Below are 15803 nucleotides of genomic sequence, written 5' to 3'. Positions count from 1 at the left end.
GAATTCACTTTCCCTTGTCGCTACCAGTGAGTGGCGTGGTCCCTTTCTTCTCCTTTCTCTCCTTTCGTGACGATAACCGTCTCTTTCGCTGGCCGTGACCCTGGCTCGACATGGGCCTGACGGCCCCACCCGTCTGTTAACATTGGTAGCCGGCGGTCAAAAGTCGACAGCCTGATGTTAGTAGCCGTCTATTGACTGAAGCACATCAAAGGAAAATAAGCCAGCGACTGACCCGGTGGGTCCTCGCGTATTTTAGCAATTGGGAACTCTCTTTTTCCAGAAAGTGTTTGCGGTCATCTGTCAACAGTTGACAGTTCATTGCGACTGGCACCAGACATCTGTCACTCTCACCTTCCATTCGCCATATGTCGTCACCCATCAGTCTTCATCAACCAACCACGGACCATCAGCCGCCAATGCGACCAGGTCTACTGAGAACCTCTACCTTCACTTCGGCCCCCTCCCTCTCCCCCCTCCGGCGGCCATACATAGTCACCCCTCGACCCAATCGTGACATAGTGCAGGCGGAGTGACTTGCAGCGTGAACCCTATCTGCCTCGGCAGGGGCAGGGGCGGATGTTTACTGTTTAGTCTCGCCACTCCGCCGCCGCCCCTCCGACCAGCTCACGGCTGCAGTCTGTGGAAGATCCGTCCAAATCTCGGAATCATGTCGGTCGGTGACACCACTGCCTCGGCAATGCTGCAAACGGAATAGTCGTCCAACGGCGGGCGACAGAACTCCGACGTCTCCGGGCACGGTTCGTCGGAAGGTCATCTCAGGCTCAAAAGAAACGGTATATACCATTCGAAAGCTGACGGTGAGCTGAATCCAAAAATGTAATTTTTATCAAAATCGATCGATGGCCTTTTTTGAAAATTGCGTTTTTGTAAAAACTTAATAATCTTTTATTCAACGGGCTGTCCCGGACATTCTTGAAAACATAAACATGTATTTTTGAGTTCCAGTGAAAGCTGAACGCCAAAAGAACAATATTTAGCGAAGCAATATTTCCAAACATTAATATGCGTCTCTCACAGCCGATAATAAGGCGCAATCACACAGCTCAGTGTCACGATGGACCAAAGTCAGCCATACAGAAGCGTGAAATGACCCTTATCGACTCGCAGACCCGGCGCTCTCGGCCCGCCTGACCGGCCACGGAAAGAACGTTCGGCTCTCGTTCTACTAAACAAATGTCATATTTGTCAGTTTAACTGTCCATATCGCTATTTAAGTTATTCAGGATACCTGTGAAGAAAAATCATTGTTCTGCTTGATTTACAACATGCTTTAATTTACATTTTTCTTTTACATGTTTTGTTCCATCCAGCTGCGATCAGTGCCCGCGCAGGGGAAGTGAGCGGGGTTTCACTGTCAGAGGCTGTACTGGTGACAGCTGCTCGGCCGTGCGACCGGTCAAAGGTTACCCTGCCCCGCCGGGCGCTACCCCCACTCCACCCGAGCTGAGGCCGGTGCAGCCTCTGACATTTCAGCGCGGCCAATTTTCCTTATATGGGCATGATGCCAAGCTCGATTGAGCAAAGGAGACATGAACAAATGAAAATTAATGCATGATGTGAAGATGACAGAACAATGAGTTTTCTCCACAGGTATCCTGAATAACTTTAATAGCGATGTGGACAGTTAAACTGACAAATATGACATTTGTTTAGTAGAACGAGAGCCGAACGTTCTTTCCGTGGCCGGTCAGGCGGGCCGAGAGCGCCGGGTCTGCGAGTCGATAAGGGCCATTTCACGCTTCTGTGTGGCTGACTTTGATCCATCGTGACACTGAGCTGTGTGATTGCGCCTTATTGTCGGCTGTGGGAGACGCATATTAATGTTTGGAAATATTGCTTCGCTAAATATTGTTTTTTTGGCGTTCAGCTTTCACTGGAACTTAAAAAATACATGTTTATGTTTTCAAGAATGTCTGGGACAGCCCGTTTAATAAAATATTATTAAGTTTTTACAAAAACGCAATTTTCAAAAAAGGCCATCGATCGATTTTGATAAAAATTACATTTTTGGATTCAGCTCACCGTCAGCTTTCGAATGGTATATACCGTTTCTTTTGAGCCTGAGATGACCTTCCGACGAACCGTGCGGGGGCTGCTCAGCGGCCGGAACGGAGCGCTTCCTGTCCTTTGACGGCGGTGACAGCTGCACGGTTTGGCGTCAGGAATTGCCAGGAATGTGAGTCATTGCTCCTCACTCCACCGGTCTGGGGCTGGATGGTGCAGACTGCAGGAAGGGACGTCCGGCCAAGCGATTGTCGGAAGCTCGTGCCGCCGGACGTCACGTTGCAGCGCTGCTGTGCATTAATTCATTCATTCCTTCATTCATTGATTATTAGCGCGTAGAATAGGCGGGTTCCCGATATCCGAAAAATGACATAGGTAGTATTTTTATCACCGCCTTGGATATCCATTGCTCATTGATGTCATCATTGTTAATTTATCTTGCCGGTGTGAAGCTCTGGATGTCGTAACTCTCTTGCCACGAAAGTCCCAGTTTTCTTGTTTGCTCTTTTTGTTTGGTGAGCACAAGAAATGTAACCTTCTGAGCTCCTCTAGGCTATACCCGATAGCTGTTGCGTGAACAGAAACCTAGGTCTTTTGACTTACGGGAACGGTGAGATCCCCGACTGCTGTGTGAACTGAGAAGCGGTTGTGTCGCGGCGCTGCGAGGTACCGACCGGGTGCCCCCTCCACCCCTCCCCTCGCGGCTTTGAGGTGGGTAAGGCCGCCGCTCCGTGTCCCATTGTTGTCTGCTGCAGCTCGACGAGGGAAAGTCACGGCCGGTGGCTGTTGTGGTCGACCTTGCGGTTGTCACTGTCAGCTCGGGGTACTCGGTCGCCGTCAGTAAAGGCTCGGACTGCTACTGCGGCCCGGTGCGTCGCTCTCCGCCCGGGGAAAATTGTCTGACTAGAGACGTAAAATACCTACTAACTATCGAGCGTGCTGAACAATCACGCAACATGACACATGGGTTCTTCCATCAGGTTGGATGATTATGCATTGTGTTACTATTTCATGGCCTTATAGAACTTGTTTCTTACTTTGCTCACAAACCCAGCTCCATTTTCATTGCGTTCCATGTTTCATGGGTGTGCTATAGTAATTACTCGTCTCCGGCTTTTATCTAAGCACGACCAGGGACATTAGCTCTAAAGAACTGCGGGGTCAAACGATGGCATTTTGATTTGCCCCTCCCACTACTCCTTGACCGGGGGGAGGTTGCGGGAGTGTAGGTATATTTACGGGGCTGGTGGAAACGTCAACTCTTGTTCCTACATTCTCTGTGTGTAATGACCTGACTGATTTTCTGTTCCGGACTGTTCTCCATGAGCCGGCATCGTGTATTTTGATGACCTTATGCTGCACTTCACTTCTCTCGCAACGTCATGCCAGTCGTTTCGTGTGTGGGCTAAGTTCGCTGCGCTTTCTCACTTCCGATTACTTCGAATGCCATGGATATCGAATACATTTGCGTTGCGCTTATATGAAGTTAACGTTTGTAGATCGGGATGAATCGCAAAGGTGTGCAAACCCATGAAGTCTCTCAAAGTCCATTTTTATTTTTTTTGCAATCGATTAAAAAATGGTGACGATCGTGTCGCGCTGGGTCGTACCTTATCCTGTGCCTGATTCGTCGTTTGCCGTGACCCGGATGCAATCGACACATCACAGAGATAAAGTGAACACGACACAGGAGAGAGATTCGAAACCGAGCGCAATCAGTCTGCGGTGGTGTGGTCAGGAGCTTATTAGTCTCGTGTTTCTCGGCTATCTGATTTGCAGATAGCATGAGATGAGGTTTGCAAACGGGTGTCGAGAAACAAAGAAAGTATGATCCGTGATGTAAGCAATCGAGTAGAAAGAGAGAGAGAGAGAGAGAGAGAGAGAGAGAGAGAGAGAGAGAGAGAGAGAGAGAGAGAGAGAGAGAGAGAGAGAGAGAGAGAGAAAGAGAAAGAGAGAGAGAGAGAGAGAGAGAGAGAGAGAGAGAGAGAGAGAGAGAGAGACCAGCGAGATGGAAACCTGCGAAACGAATGTTTTAAGTCGAGAATCAAGAGGCCTTAGTGTGCGGACCAATTAATCGGAGATTTATACGTGTCTCTGCATCATCACGGTGTTCATGCTATTGTCAGTGTTTCCGCTGACCTGACCTCTCAGCCTTAGCGCTCCGGTTCTGACCGCTGACGACTGACCTGTGACCGTTGTTCTGTTTCAGATGAGAAGACGTGTCGCAGTGACGGCGAGTGTGCCAGTGACCGGTTCTGTCTGGGCGGGGTGTGTTTCGACCCGTGCACCATCCTCGACCCATGCAACAACTCACTGAAGAACGGTGTGTGTCGCACGCGCAACCACCGGCCGGTCTGCAGCTGCCCGCCCGGCTTCAGCTTCCAGGCAGAGTCCAACGCCTGCGTCAAAGGTGGGCTCATCGGAGATCAGCCACCCCACATGGGCCGGGTGGATGTGACGAGAAGGGGAGATCACGAGGGGTAGGGGTGCGAGCCGGGGTGTTGTAGATAAAGGAATCATATGTAGGAGTACAATAGAAATAGGTTAAAAACGGCACTAGGCTCCATATTTTCGGACCCTTTGTTATGCGATACTCTATACGAACTACGAAGGTGACTGTCCGCTCAGCTGTGACATGTCTTTGTTTCATATCCCTTTTTATGTCCGCTGGACTCTCCTATCGCTGGCTTTGCCCAGTTTGCTCTGGCCGCTGAGCCCTGCAGTGCACCTGTGACTAGCTCTGCCGCTCTGCCCATCCGCCCCGGGCCCCGCTGTACTGTCACGGCCACCTCTAATCCACATCCGGTGAGCCACCCGGCCCGTATACCATGATCCATATCTCGTGGGACCGCGCATCTCCAAAGCCGGAGGTGCCTCCCTTTCACCGACTCACGCCTCACGACACCGATACGGGCAGCGGGATTGAGAGACAGACCAGTTTTCCAGTTTTATTCATTTACCAAGTGACACTATATAGTGTTGGAAAGCCTTTCTTTGGTCATGAGGGAAGTATTATGTCACTACCAGTATTTCTATTTCAATATCTATTGTTTTTTACTCTTACCCATGCGATTTCTGTATCACTACCTTGGTGTTTACTGAATTCCGGCTCTTTTTGGCCAGCGACATGATTCCCCCGATTATCCGCATGGGGATGACCCAACCAGGGCATGAGGGCAAGGCAGGGGTGTTCGGCCTGCTGCATGCAGCAGGGGCTGGCTAACAGCACTAGCAGGGCACGGCCGCTCTGAGCACGAGGTGACGTGGCTCTGTAAACATTGCCATCTGTTAGGATAAGGAGCCGCTGAATTGGGGGAGGGACATTGCTTATCAGAGGGCTATGCTGAGAGAAAAGTGATTTAGCCACTGATGGGGACTGGTGAATTAAAGTGCCTGGCTATTTATTCACTATCAATAAAACGGTATTTCATATCCCAATAATTTTTGTCTTGGGCCATTTACTGTGGTTATTTTAGGCTATACTAAAAGGCAACAGCTGCAAAAGACGATTGTTTTCAAATGCAGTTTTAAATGCTCAGTGTATATGAGAGAGCTGAGAGCCATCCTCTTACCGTTATCTTTTTATCGCTATTCTATCGGCGTGTCGGTCGGTAGTCGTACTAAAAACAAACGGAACCACCCGTCACTGCCGGCTGTGTCAGGTTCTTGCGCTACAATTTTACGGGAGATAGATAGGGTAACGATTGCTTGGGTCATTCGAAGGAAATATATTTTGTTTCTATGTTTAAGCTGGCTGTCCATACTCCATACTTAGAAAAGAGCTGGAGCATTCACGGTCTTGTCCCGCATCGGTTGGCGACGGGACTTTTTACCTATAGCTGCTGGAAATTTTACTCTGGTAGTTATTGAATTTTTTTTGTTTGAGGAGAAACATAATGAAAAAATACATTAGGAAGCCAGCTCCAAATGCACATGCACTATATTTTTAACTTTTCCAGCCAGCGCAGTTCACTGCTGAAACGAAATGCCATAGTGACTTCGATCTCCATTTTGTCCGAAACAATGGCCTTTTATGCCAGCGATGCGATCGTTTTTGCAGCCGGCATTCCCTTCCCATGTTCTCCGGTCGTCCCGTCGTGCTTTACGGTGTTTTTATTCAAACCAACGCTGGCGTCACGGGCCGGGTGGCGTTGTTTCACAAACGGTGCATGCGTCACGGTCCAGGCATGGTCACGGGTATTGCAATCATAATACAGCAGCAGCAATCATTCCAGACATAACCAGGGGCGGATCCAGGAAAACTCCAAGGGGAGGGTCATGAATCGAAGTGGTGCCCCTACCTATACCCAAAATTAAAAACTCAACGGATTTCGTCCACTTCATTTTGGTGGTGCCCCCATTTTCAGTTTTTATTTTTATTTTTTATTTTTAGTCAGTATCTTAACTCTTAGCCACAACCTCATTTACCAATTGTAAGCAAGTATATATGAATGTGCTATGTGTATATATATTGTGGATGCTGAGTAGTGAGTACTTACCAGGAACGTTATCAGGTAAGCAAATCGTTGTCAGTCCGACGAACTTGACCCTGGCGTCTAAAGCGTCTGTCCTCGACACTTCAGAGGGGCACCAAAGTCCTTCCAGGGACACCACAAACCTGTCAGGGGCACCTACGGCCTTGTAGGGGCGCCACAGGCCCGCCAGGGGCACCACAGGCCTGCCAGGAAGCAGGGGCACCACAGGTCTAGCAAGTATACACGACAGGCCTGTCAGGGGCACAACGGGCCTGTTGGGCCCATGAGTACCCCTGGGGCAGGGGCACCACAGTCCTTCCAGGGGCACCGTAGGCCTGTGAGGGGCACCAGCGGCCTAGCAGGGGCACCAGTCAACACAGGCCTGTCAGGGGCACCACAGACCTGCCAGGGGCACCAGAGGCCTGCCAGGAGCACCACCGACCTCGCAGGGGTAACTTGGGCCTGTCAGGGCCCAGGGGCACCACGGGCCTGTCGAGAGGCACTTCAGGCTTTTCAGGGGCACCATAGTCCTCTCCGGACGCAGGGGCACCAGAGGCCTGCCAGGGGCACTACAGGCCTAGCAAGGGCACCACTGGTCTATCAGGGGCACCACGAGCCTGTCATAGCCAGGCATCTCAGGCTTGTCAAGGCCCAGGGGCACCACAGGTCTGTGAGGGGCACAAGCGACCTAGCAGGGGCACCAGTCAACACAGGTCTGCCAGGGGCGCCACAGACCTGCCAGGGGCACCACAGACCTGCCAGGGGCACCAGAGGTCTGCCAGGGGCACCACCGGCCTCGCAGGGGCACCTTGGGCCTGTCAGGGGCACCACGGGCCTGTCAGGGGCACCACGGGCCTGTCAGGGGCACCACGGGCCTGCCGAGGGGCACTTCAGACTTTTCAGGGGCACCAGTCCTCTCCGGGCGCAGGGGTATCAGCGGCCTAGCAAGGGCACCAGAGGCCTGCCAGGGGCACCAGCGGCCTAGCAAGGCCACCAGAGGCCTGTCAGGGGCACCACAGGCCTAACAAGGGCACCACGGGCCTGTCAGGGGCACCTCAGGCTTGTCAGGGCCCAGGGACACCACAGTCCTTCCAAGGGCACCGCAAGCCTGTCAGGGGCACCAGAGGCCTGCCAGGGGCACCACAGGCCTAGCAAGGGCACCACTGGCCTGTCAGGGGCACCTCAGGCTTGTCAGGGCCCAGGGGCACCACAGTCCTTCCAGGGGCATTACAAGCCTGTCAGGGGCACCAGAGGCCTAGCAAGGGCACCACAGGCCTGCCATGGACACCACAGGCCTGCCAGGGGCACCACCGGCCTTGCAGGGGCGTCTCAGGCCTGTCAGGGGCACCACGTGCCTGCCGGGGACACTTCAGGCTTGTCAGGGGCGTTACAGTCCTGTCAGGGCCCAGGGGCACCAGGCCCGTGGTGTCCCTGCTAGGCCTGTAGTGCCCCTGGCGGTCCTGTGGTGCCCGTCAGGACTGTGATACCCCTGATAGGCCGGTGGTGCCCCTGGCAGGTCTTTGGGCCCCCGGGCCTCAAGGGGGGGCCATGACCCATGTGACCCCCCCCCCCTTGGATCCGCCCCTGGACATAACAGTCTGTCGGAGTAGTGTAAACATGGCAACGAGTTGTCATTAAACACAGCTTGTAGCGCGACCATTGAAAAAGTCACAAGCTGCACCAGCCCCACATGGCCTAGGCGTGCGTAATATGTTCTACAGGGAATGCAACGATTGCGAGCTGATTGGAGCTCCGAGCCTGGAGAGCTCACTGTATAGTTGGCGACCAACAGGGGCTGTTTTACCTACAACCATTCTTTTTATTTTCTCCTTGTCTCCAGAAAATAAAAGCTATTGATGTCACATCAGTTATGACGCACCGAAATAAACGAGATAATTAAAGGCAGGTGCATCACCATAATTAACTTAGGATTTCGGAACGATGCGGATGGATAATAAAAGTTCGATGCATTTATCTGTATGCGCATAGCAGTGCCTATACTGGATACATTGTTGTCATCGTTTTATGAGCCCAAACACCGACTGGTCTGGCTCTCAGGGCCGTTCGGATTCACTTAGGGACCCCACCTCATCAATCTACATCAGCTGTAGCAGCTGCTGTTGTCTGACGGCCTCCCCGTCGGCCGAGGCCGCCGTCCGCCGGCCGTCGCCCCGTTTCTGGCCAGTTTTTACCGGTGACACACGCCCACCGGTGTCCGGTTCACCACAGCGCCGCCGCTTCAGCATCCTGTCACCGCGCTATCTACCGACGCGCTCCGTTGGAGATTATTTTGCTACACTGCTGGGCTGTTGTTCACAGCTGCACAGACTCCTTCTGTCAGTCTCACTACTGAACTTCTGTCCGTATCACTGCTGCACTGGAGTCCTGTTCATCTTCTTGCTGGACGCGTCCCCGCCGGACTCGTCAGACTCCACTCCGTCTCACCTTTGAACTAATGTCCATCTCACCGCTGAACTCCTGTCTGCCTGTCTGCTGGATTCCAGTCTGTCACCGGCACCTGGTCGTCAATTCGTTACCACCTGGGCTCTCCACATGGCTGTCATATAGCCACATTACCGATCTGTCGGTCCCTGCCCGACTACAGATGGTTGACGGGATGAAAGCCCATCAGCACCGGAGTGAGACGACTGACCGTGTTAGTGAGCAGTGAATACAGCACACAGCTGCCTCGCGGTTTGCATGGCCCACATCTTAGCATCTCGCTCGAATTTCTTCATCTACGATCTTCAGGAAAGTGAGGTGTCAGCAGATGCCATAACTAATCATGGCATCGTTTCTATGTGAAATTACAAACAGCTTTAAGTCAGACGCTGCTCTTCTGTCATCACAATCTGTCGCCTCTCTACCTAATTATCAACTTTCAGCGACACAATACAGCGGATACTTTAACAGAGCCATCATTGGCAAAGCTGCACCGGTTTGACACTATAGCTACAGCCACTGAACCCATCCGTTCTCGCACATTTGCGCTCTGTGATCCGTGACAGACGAACCCTGACGGCTCGACCAGCGGTCCTGTTCCGGTCACCCTGCCGTGACCCGTGACCGCACTGTCACGACGAGCCGCGCCGTGACGCGTGGCCGGTCACGTGACGCTGTGACGGTCGTGACGGGTGTCGTGAGCGGCTGGCGTCACGGCGTTCGGTGCTGAACGGCGTCACGGCGGGGCGGGGAGAGCTGTGCACGTGCCGCTATAGGGCCGGTGATGGGGCGGAAGTGCGGGTTATAATGCACGGCTAGTTGACGTCAGGGAACCGACTCAGGAACTTTTGGGCTATTTTGTTGCTTTTCGTATAATTGCATAGGATTAGGATTTTGTTTAGAATACTGTTCACATTTTATGAATATTTTAATATAAAAACATTCTTCAAAATAGAAGCCATTTTCGAGAAACATTTTCGAACATAGGTGTTGCAATCAAACATAAAAGGTTTGGCTTAAGACTGTTCGGTTCCTATTTAGGTACATTACATATCATCGAAGTAGGTAGGTATTTTATGACCCTCGTAAGTCGTATTAGTGGCGTTTTATGACCACTAAGTCTTTGTTGAGCACAATAAAATGTAACGAGTCTCAATTGCAGACTGAACAGCTTCTGTTTTATGTGAATAGTTGGCATTTAGCTCAGATATACATTATAATTTTTGTTCACCATGTCTGGCAGAAAAATGAGGAAATGTAGACAGTAACCTCACAGTTTTCTGCTACCGTGAGTAAAGTAGAATACGATTAACCAACGGCCACTTCATGCAAGCGTAAACCACTCGCTGTTCAAACCGCTACGCAATGCGAGCTGGATATTCTGTGTACCGGGGCTGTCTCGGGATGGGGAAGTTTCCGACTTTTTCTCCACTCGCCGGGCCGCCGCGGCGACCTGGATGGAGCTGATTAGGTTTGATTTGTGATCTCGGGCCACGCATGCGTAGAGGTCCGGTGTAACGGTCCCAGTCGGCTCACGCCATAGCTGGACTGCCGTCGCGTCGGCCCAGCGGCAGCCTGTTGAGTCAGGCGTGCGTTGATTCAAGCCGGTGGCTTCTGACGAATGGGTTTCACACGGGTTTCACGTGAGTTCTGGCAAACTGGTGGTATGGCGCCGATGAATCATCGTATGATGCCCTTTTCCTTATAACAGTCAGCATATGACTGTAGATGGCCGATGGGCGATGGGTCTCATCAATGCAAACGCACAATCGTCCTGCCTATGCTTTTCATTTCTAGAAATCTGGGCGCTTACATAGCGAAGCACGATTGCATATTTTGCGTACACAAGTATTCATCTTTAATCTTTATCCCTAGTCAAGTTGTCGTTTGGAACTGAGAACTGCTATAATTCACGCTGCTACCCTAGCTTGACCCAGTGCAATGGATCGGATTTTCTGTATCCGTTTTGACAGCAGAATCCCGCTCTGCACCTAGAACACTCACCGCAGCGCCAGCGTATATCGGATTACACACGTCACGGCACCGCATCGGTGGCCTGACGAGATGATGGGAGCTGATCCACGCCTGTGTCAAGGTCATAGTTCACGCAATGGGTGAGGCTCCGCTGTCCTGCTGGGCACATTTAATTAGGAGAATTACTCCATGGTCTACTTACTATATATGTTTCTATACATACCTATTACTTTTGTAGGAAACATTTTAATGTTTTCATTTCTCTGCAAAATTACTTTACGCAATATCTTCTTTGCTAAAGCTTTCTACGCTGGTGATACCTATGTCCTATATTTATTGTATTTCGATGATATTGTATCGAACATGCAAACACATTGACGAGCAATTTCTTGAAAATATTTCGCTATCGACGCCGGTGAACCCTATTTTCTATTTGTGCCGAACTAACATCAAATTTGGCACCATGCTGCCATTTTTCCGTGCATCGTCGTGTGTTCCACCGGTCATGGTGATTTCCGGGTTTTCCCCCGACCTCGCCTTGCCGGCCGGCCCGACGAGTCTCTGTACAGACCCCTTGCCTTTGACCTCTCGTGCTACTTCTTACCGGTCTTGCCGCCGCCAAACATGCGGTTCAGTAGATCGGTCATGTTTGTGGCCACTGACAGTCATGTCTGGAGCGCTCGCCGAGTGTTGGGTTGATTGGGTGTTACGACTGGAGTCATGCAGCAAAGCGGTTGCTTTGTTTCGCCACTGCCAAGTGTTTCAAAATTTAAAGGAGGATGCCTTCTATTTTACGTATTACACATTTTCCTTTTGAATTGATGACGGTAATATCTATAAATGCTGAAGTTTTCTAAACAAGACACCCATATAAGTAAAACAATTTAGTGTCAATGCAATCAGTAGTTTGCGATGTGATATGGGCACGATTGAATGACGGAATTAGTCATTCATCAAGCAGATTTCAGGCTAAAATTCAATTTACTGTTTCAATACAATAACCGGTCCTCCTGTTATCATTTAGATGATACGATCCATTACCCACTCTCCTCCCGTGCTATCACTTTTTCCGACTGTCCGTTCGCCGGATGTGGGCGGTGACCCTGGGTGTCGTGTCGGTGACCCTGGGTCGTGTCGTGTCGTGTCGCCGCAGCCGGGCCCGACGTCTGAGGTCAGCTCAGTGCCACCCCCGCATCAGCCGGGTGCTGTGCGGGGGTGACCCAGGCCGTTTTGGGTCAGGGCCGAGCCCGGACTACTGCTACTGTCGCACCGCCCACACCCGGGGTCTAACTTTGACCGCGATCAGCCCGCATTGGACCAACACCCGCGTCACTCGCTCGGGGCGACGTTTGCTGATCGTTCAACATCCATCGACCATCATCACTTCCTTGATTTCTGTCGCCCTGTCCCGGCTGTCTGCTAGCTTTTGACAGCCGTTTGTGTACTGAAATAGCTCCGCTCAAGACGGAACACAGAAGAATGACGGGAATACGACCAACAACAATACAAACTGATGCTTCATTAACCGCGACGAAGCGCAAACAAACAATCATTTTGGGACCTAACTGTCCTGTGGTGGACAAAGCCTAATGACTCCGCTCGGGACTCGGCTAATGAACACATGCGGAAACTCCGGGCCATTGGCCGATGGCGTGTGTTCTCTCTTGACTACAAGGTCCTGGGTGGCGTCTGCCTTGTCATGCTAGCTGGCAACTCGTTGTCGACTGGGGTTCTGAGATGGAAAATGGCGGGGAACACCCCGATGTCGCCGATGGAGAAGGCTCGGGAAGAGGAGAGGATGGATTGGGACCAAAGACTGGGCAGTCGGAGGTCAAATGTTGAACTGTCTGAGACTGCTGGTGGAACATTCGGTTACCAGATGTTATGTTATTGCAGCCAGGTGATGATACGAGTCAAGGATGGCGTTTTCTGTAAGTCGCATTTGCAGCAATTTTGGCCTATAGGTGAATCAGTTTCGCCTCGTAAAAAAATCCATCAGCTTACACGTCAGCGCCTTTATTTTGTATCAGGCGCATCGTTTTTTTTTTTTTTTTTGCCAACTGCCAAGTTTATCACGCGAGGTCGCTTCCAAAACAACTGATTTCCTCGTCGCTGGTCTCACTGTATATTGTCACTTCACGACAAGCTGTGACGGACAGCAGATGCCGAGCCGACAGGCTGGGTGGTTAGGGCGGGGTCGCGGCGAGCTGTCGACAGGCACTTTCTCGTTCGAGCGGGATGGTCGGCTGGCCCGTCGGGCGTGCCCCATTCCGGCGTTACTCGCTCACGACAGGTCGTGCTCGACACTATTTCGTGCACGAGTTGACTCGAACTTACCGGCTCGAACCAGCGTGGTCCGGCCACAGTCAGACCTCGCTGTGGAGGCCGGCTGGCAGGGCCGCTAACGCACGGTTTTCGACGTCTCAGTGACAGCGGACGATGGAGTCATTCCTGTGGTTGGCTACGGTGTGTGTGCGGAATTATCCTCCGATTGAAATCCCATTCATTCAGTCCAACGGTGGAGGTGAATCTTTTCCTTCACTGCTGATCGTTCGTCAATTATTTCCGCCTAGCTGCTCAAAATGATGAATGACGGGCGCCGCTTATGAGAAACCGTATGCCGGTCGATGTTGAGTGTTACATGTAACACTTAACTATATGTTAATGCTAAATGTGCTGATTAAATTTGCTCTTTATTGCTATGGAAAGTAAGAATACATCCAGTTCCTTATCCCTTTGTTCTTATGTGACAAAAAAAAAAATCCGGCAAGATATTATCCTACATAAAATGTAATCTATTTTAACGTCTCCGATGATAGTAAAAAGCAGCACGTATTGCGGTCAGGTAATGAAATCAGCAAGCATCAAGAAATGCCAGCAGGCTTTTCTTTAGAATGTGGTATCTTATTATACTGGGAGCTTGCTGCAGTCAGATACCTGGCAAAACCCACCGCCATCCCCGCAGACTCGGGTGGTGATAGTCTCTTGTCCTAAACTGCAGTCTCCGTAAGGTATTCCACACCTGCCGCATTGTACTCTCCACTCTCCAGTTTCCGGCATCCACCATGCCGGAAACAGGGGGATCCATGCATTTCACAATTCACACCCATTCTTAGATCCATTATTGTGTCTCAGTGGATCGTGGATTATATGTGGAAACTGGGATACCAACTGACTTCGAGAAAACTATCCATCCAACATTAGGTGATCGGTGCAATTTGTGCCCGTTTGATGTCTTTTCGGTACCATCTCGTCGATCCTCGCTCGGCGTCATCTCGTCTGACTGTGTCTCTTGTCATTCCAGTGGGCTGCGAGGATGAGGGCGGCTCCATCGTGGACGTCGGTGAGCGGGTATTCCGCAAGGATTGCCAGGAGACATGCGTCTGCAGCCCCGGCGGCAAGTTCAACTGCACACCCACCGCCTGTCCGCCTGGTGAGTGATAGAACTGATCGTGAACGATGACCCTCTCAGTCTGTACAGCGTTCTAAAGCTCCAATAAACAATGGATCAACTGCGATAAACTGCTCCTGCCTCCTGCCTACCACCAACTTGTGCCATAAGCGCACAAAACGCGCGGGCTGTGCTTCCGTGATACCGTAAAGTGGGGCTATTTGAAACAGTGGGGCTATTTGAGACAGTATTTAAAATCGCTATAAAATGAAGATCGTTTGATTTTTATGTGATATTTTTGCTCGGGAAGGTGTGGAATCGAGCAGTACATCGCCTGAGCAAAAATTAAGCATAAATTTCAAACGGTTTTTATTTTATAACAATTTTAAATACTGTCTCAAATAGCCCCACCTTACGGTACCCATAATTACCAAATTTCAAAGATGCTTTACTTATCCCAGTCCCCGTATTTCATGTGTGCTTTTCTCCTGGAAGTGCTTCCTTTTTTAGTTTGCTTCCAGTTCACTCGGTCATGTCTCGACCTCCCGTAATCTCTGACTGAATCAGGTCATAGGAAGCGACAGAAACCCTCCCGTGTGGCTGCGGTGCTATTGTTTTGTGTCGAGATGCGGTCTCCGCGAGTTTGTGTCGTGTTCCAACCACCTGCCGGTCGCATTCACCTTAGCCTGTGACCGACATTTGGATCTACCGGTGCCATCTGTAGACGGTAGCTGTTTTATGACTGCTCTCAGTCGCGGTCACCCACAATTTTCGCTCCCAAAATACCGCTCATTATCCGGCGCACTGTCTCCGCCGTATCGCCCGGCGGCGGTGCCGATACCAGCCCCGTTACCCGCCGGCCCTCCGTGACCACCGCAGGCTATTACCGGACGGGAACGTTCCGGAATGATCCCGAGTGTACCGAGCTGCGAGGCTCGGCTATCGCCGGCGGCTGCTGCGTCAACGTCGTCTGCTCGGGACTGGAGAGCCCCAGCGCCGACGGTGTCGCCACCGACGCGTCGACCGCGGAGGAGGAGAGCGCTACAACTGGTGGGTTGTCAATCGTGGCTGTGGAGGAGGATTATCGGTCACTGGTGTTATTTATGTCGTGTGCTAAACATTCAAGTGCTGGTCAACAATTAGAAACATGGGCTGTGGCCAAATGCGTGGATGGACTTTTTCAGTGTCCTGAAACACATATAACTTGAGTATAAAAATGTGATTAGGTGGAGGGTATTGTCACAATTTTTTTGCCATAGCTTCTGCTTAGAAAGTTGTCTGAAGCGGACGCGAATGCGACAAGATGCATGTAATAGCATTACGTAATATGAAACGTTTGTCAAGCGATGGAAAGGCTTCTTCTGTTCGACATTCCAAAAGTATCCTTCGAACTTCACCCTTACCCAACGCGAGGACCATTATTCCTGGTGGCTGTTTATGTCAATGGCACCCGTATCTTCTCTGTAGGGGCCCACGCTGTGGATATTCTGGGGCGC

General features: G+C 51.1%; 1 protein-coding gene across 19 annotated transcripts in view; it reads left to right on the top strand.

Moving 5' to 3' along the window:
- LOC122380778 (putative epidermal cell surface receptor) overlaps positions 1–15803 on the top strand; it is a 61643-nt gene that overhangs the window by 15188 nt on the left and 30652 nt on the right. For all 19 annotated transcript variants that reach the window (XM_043364240.1, XM_043364241.1, XM_043364239.1 and 16 more), the window contains exons 2-4: positions 4235–4435; positions 14221–14349; positions 15187–15357. In XM_043364240.1, coding sequence (XP_043220175.1) covers positions 4235–4435; positions 14221–14349; positions 15187–15357 — 501 coding nt within the window. The remainder of the gene's footprint in view (positions 1–4234; positions 4436–14220; positions 14350–15186; positions 15358–15803) is intronic.

Source organism: Amphibalanus amphitrite, unplaced genomic scaffold, assembly GCF_019059575.1.
Source record: "Amphibalanus amphitrite isolate SeventyFive unplaced genomic scaffold, NRLGWU_Aamphi_draft 000106F_arrow, whole genome shotgun sequence".
Classification (NCBI taxonomy): Eukaryota; Metazoa; Arthropoda; class Thecostraca; order Balanomorpha; family Balanidae; genus Amphibalanus; species Amphibalanus amphitrite.
This window is presented reverse-complemented; position numbering and strand designations above follow the sequence as displayed.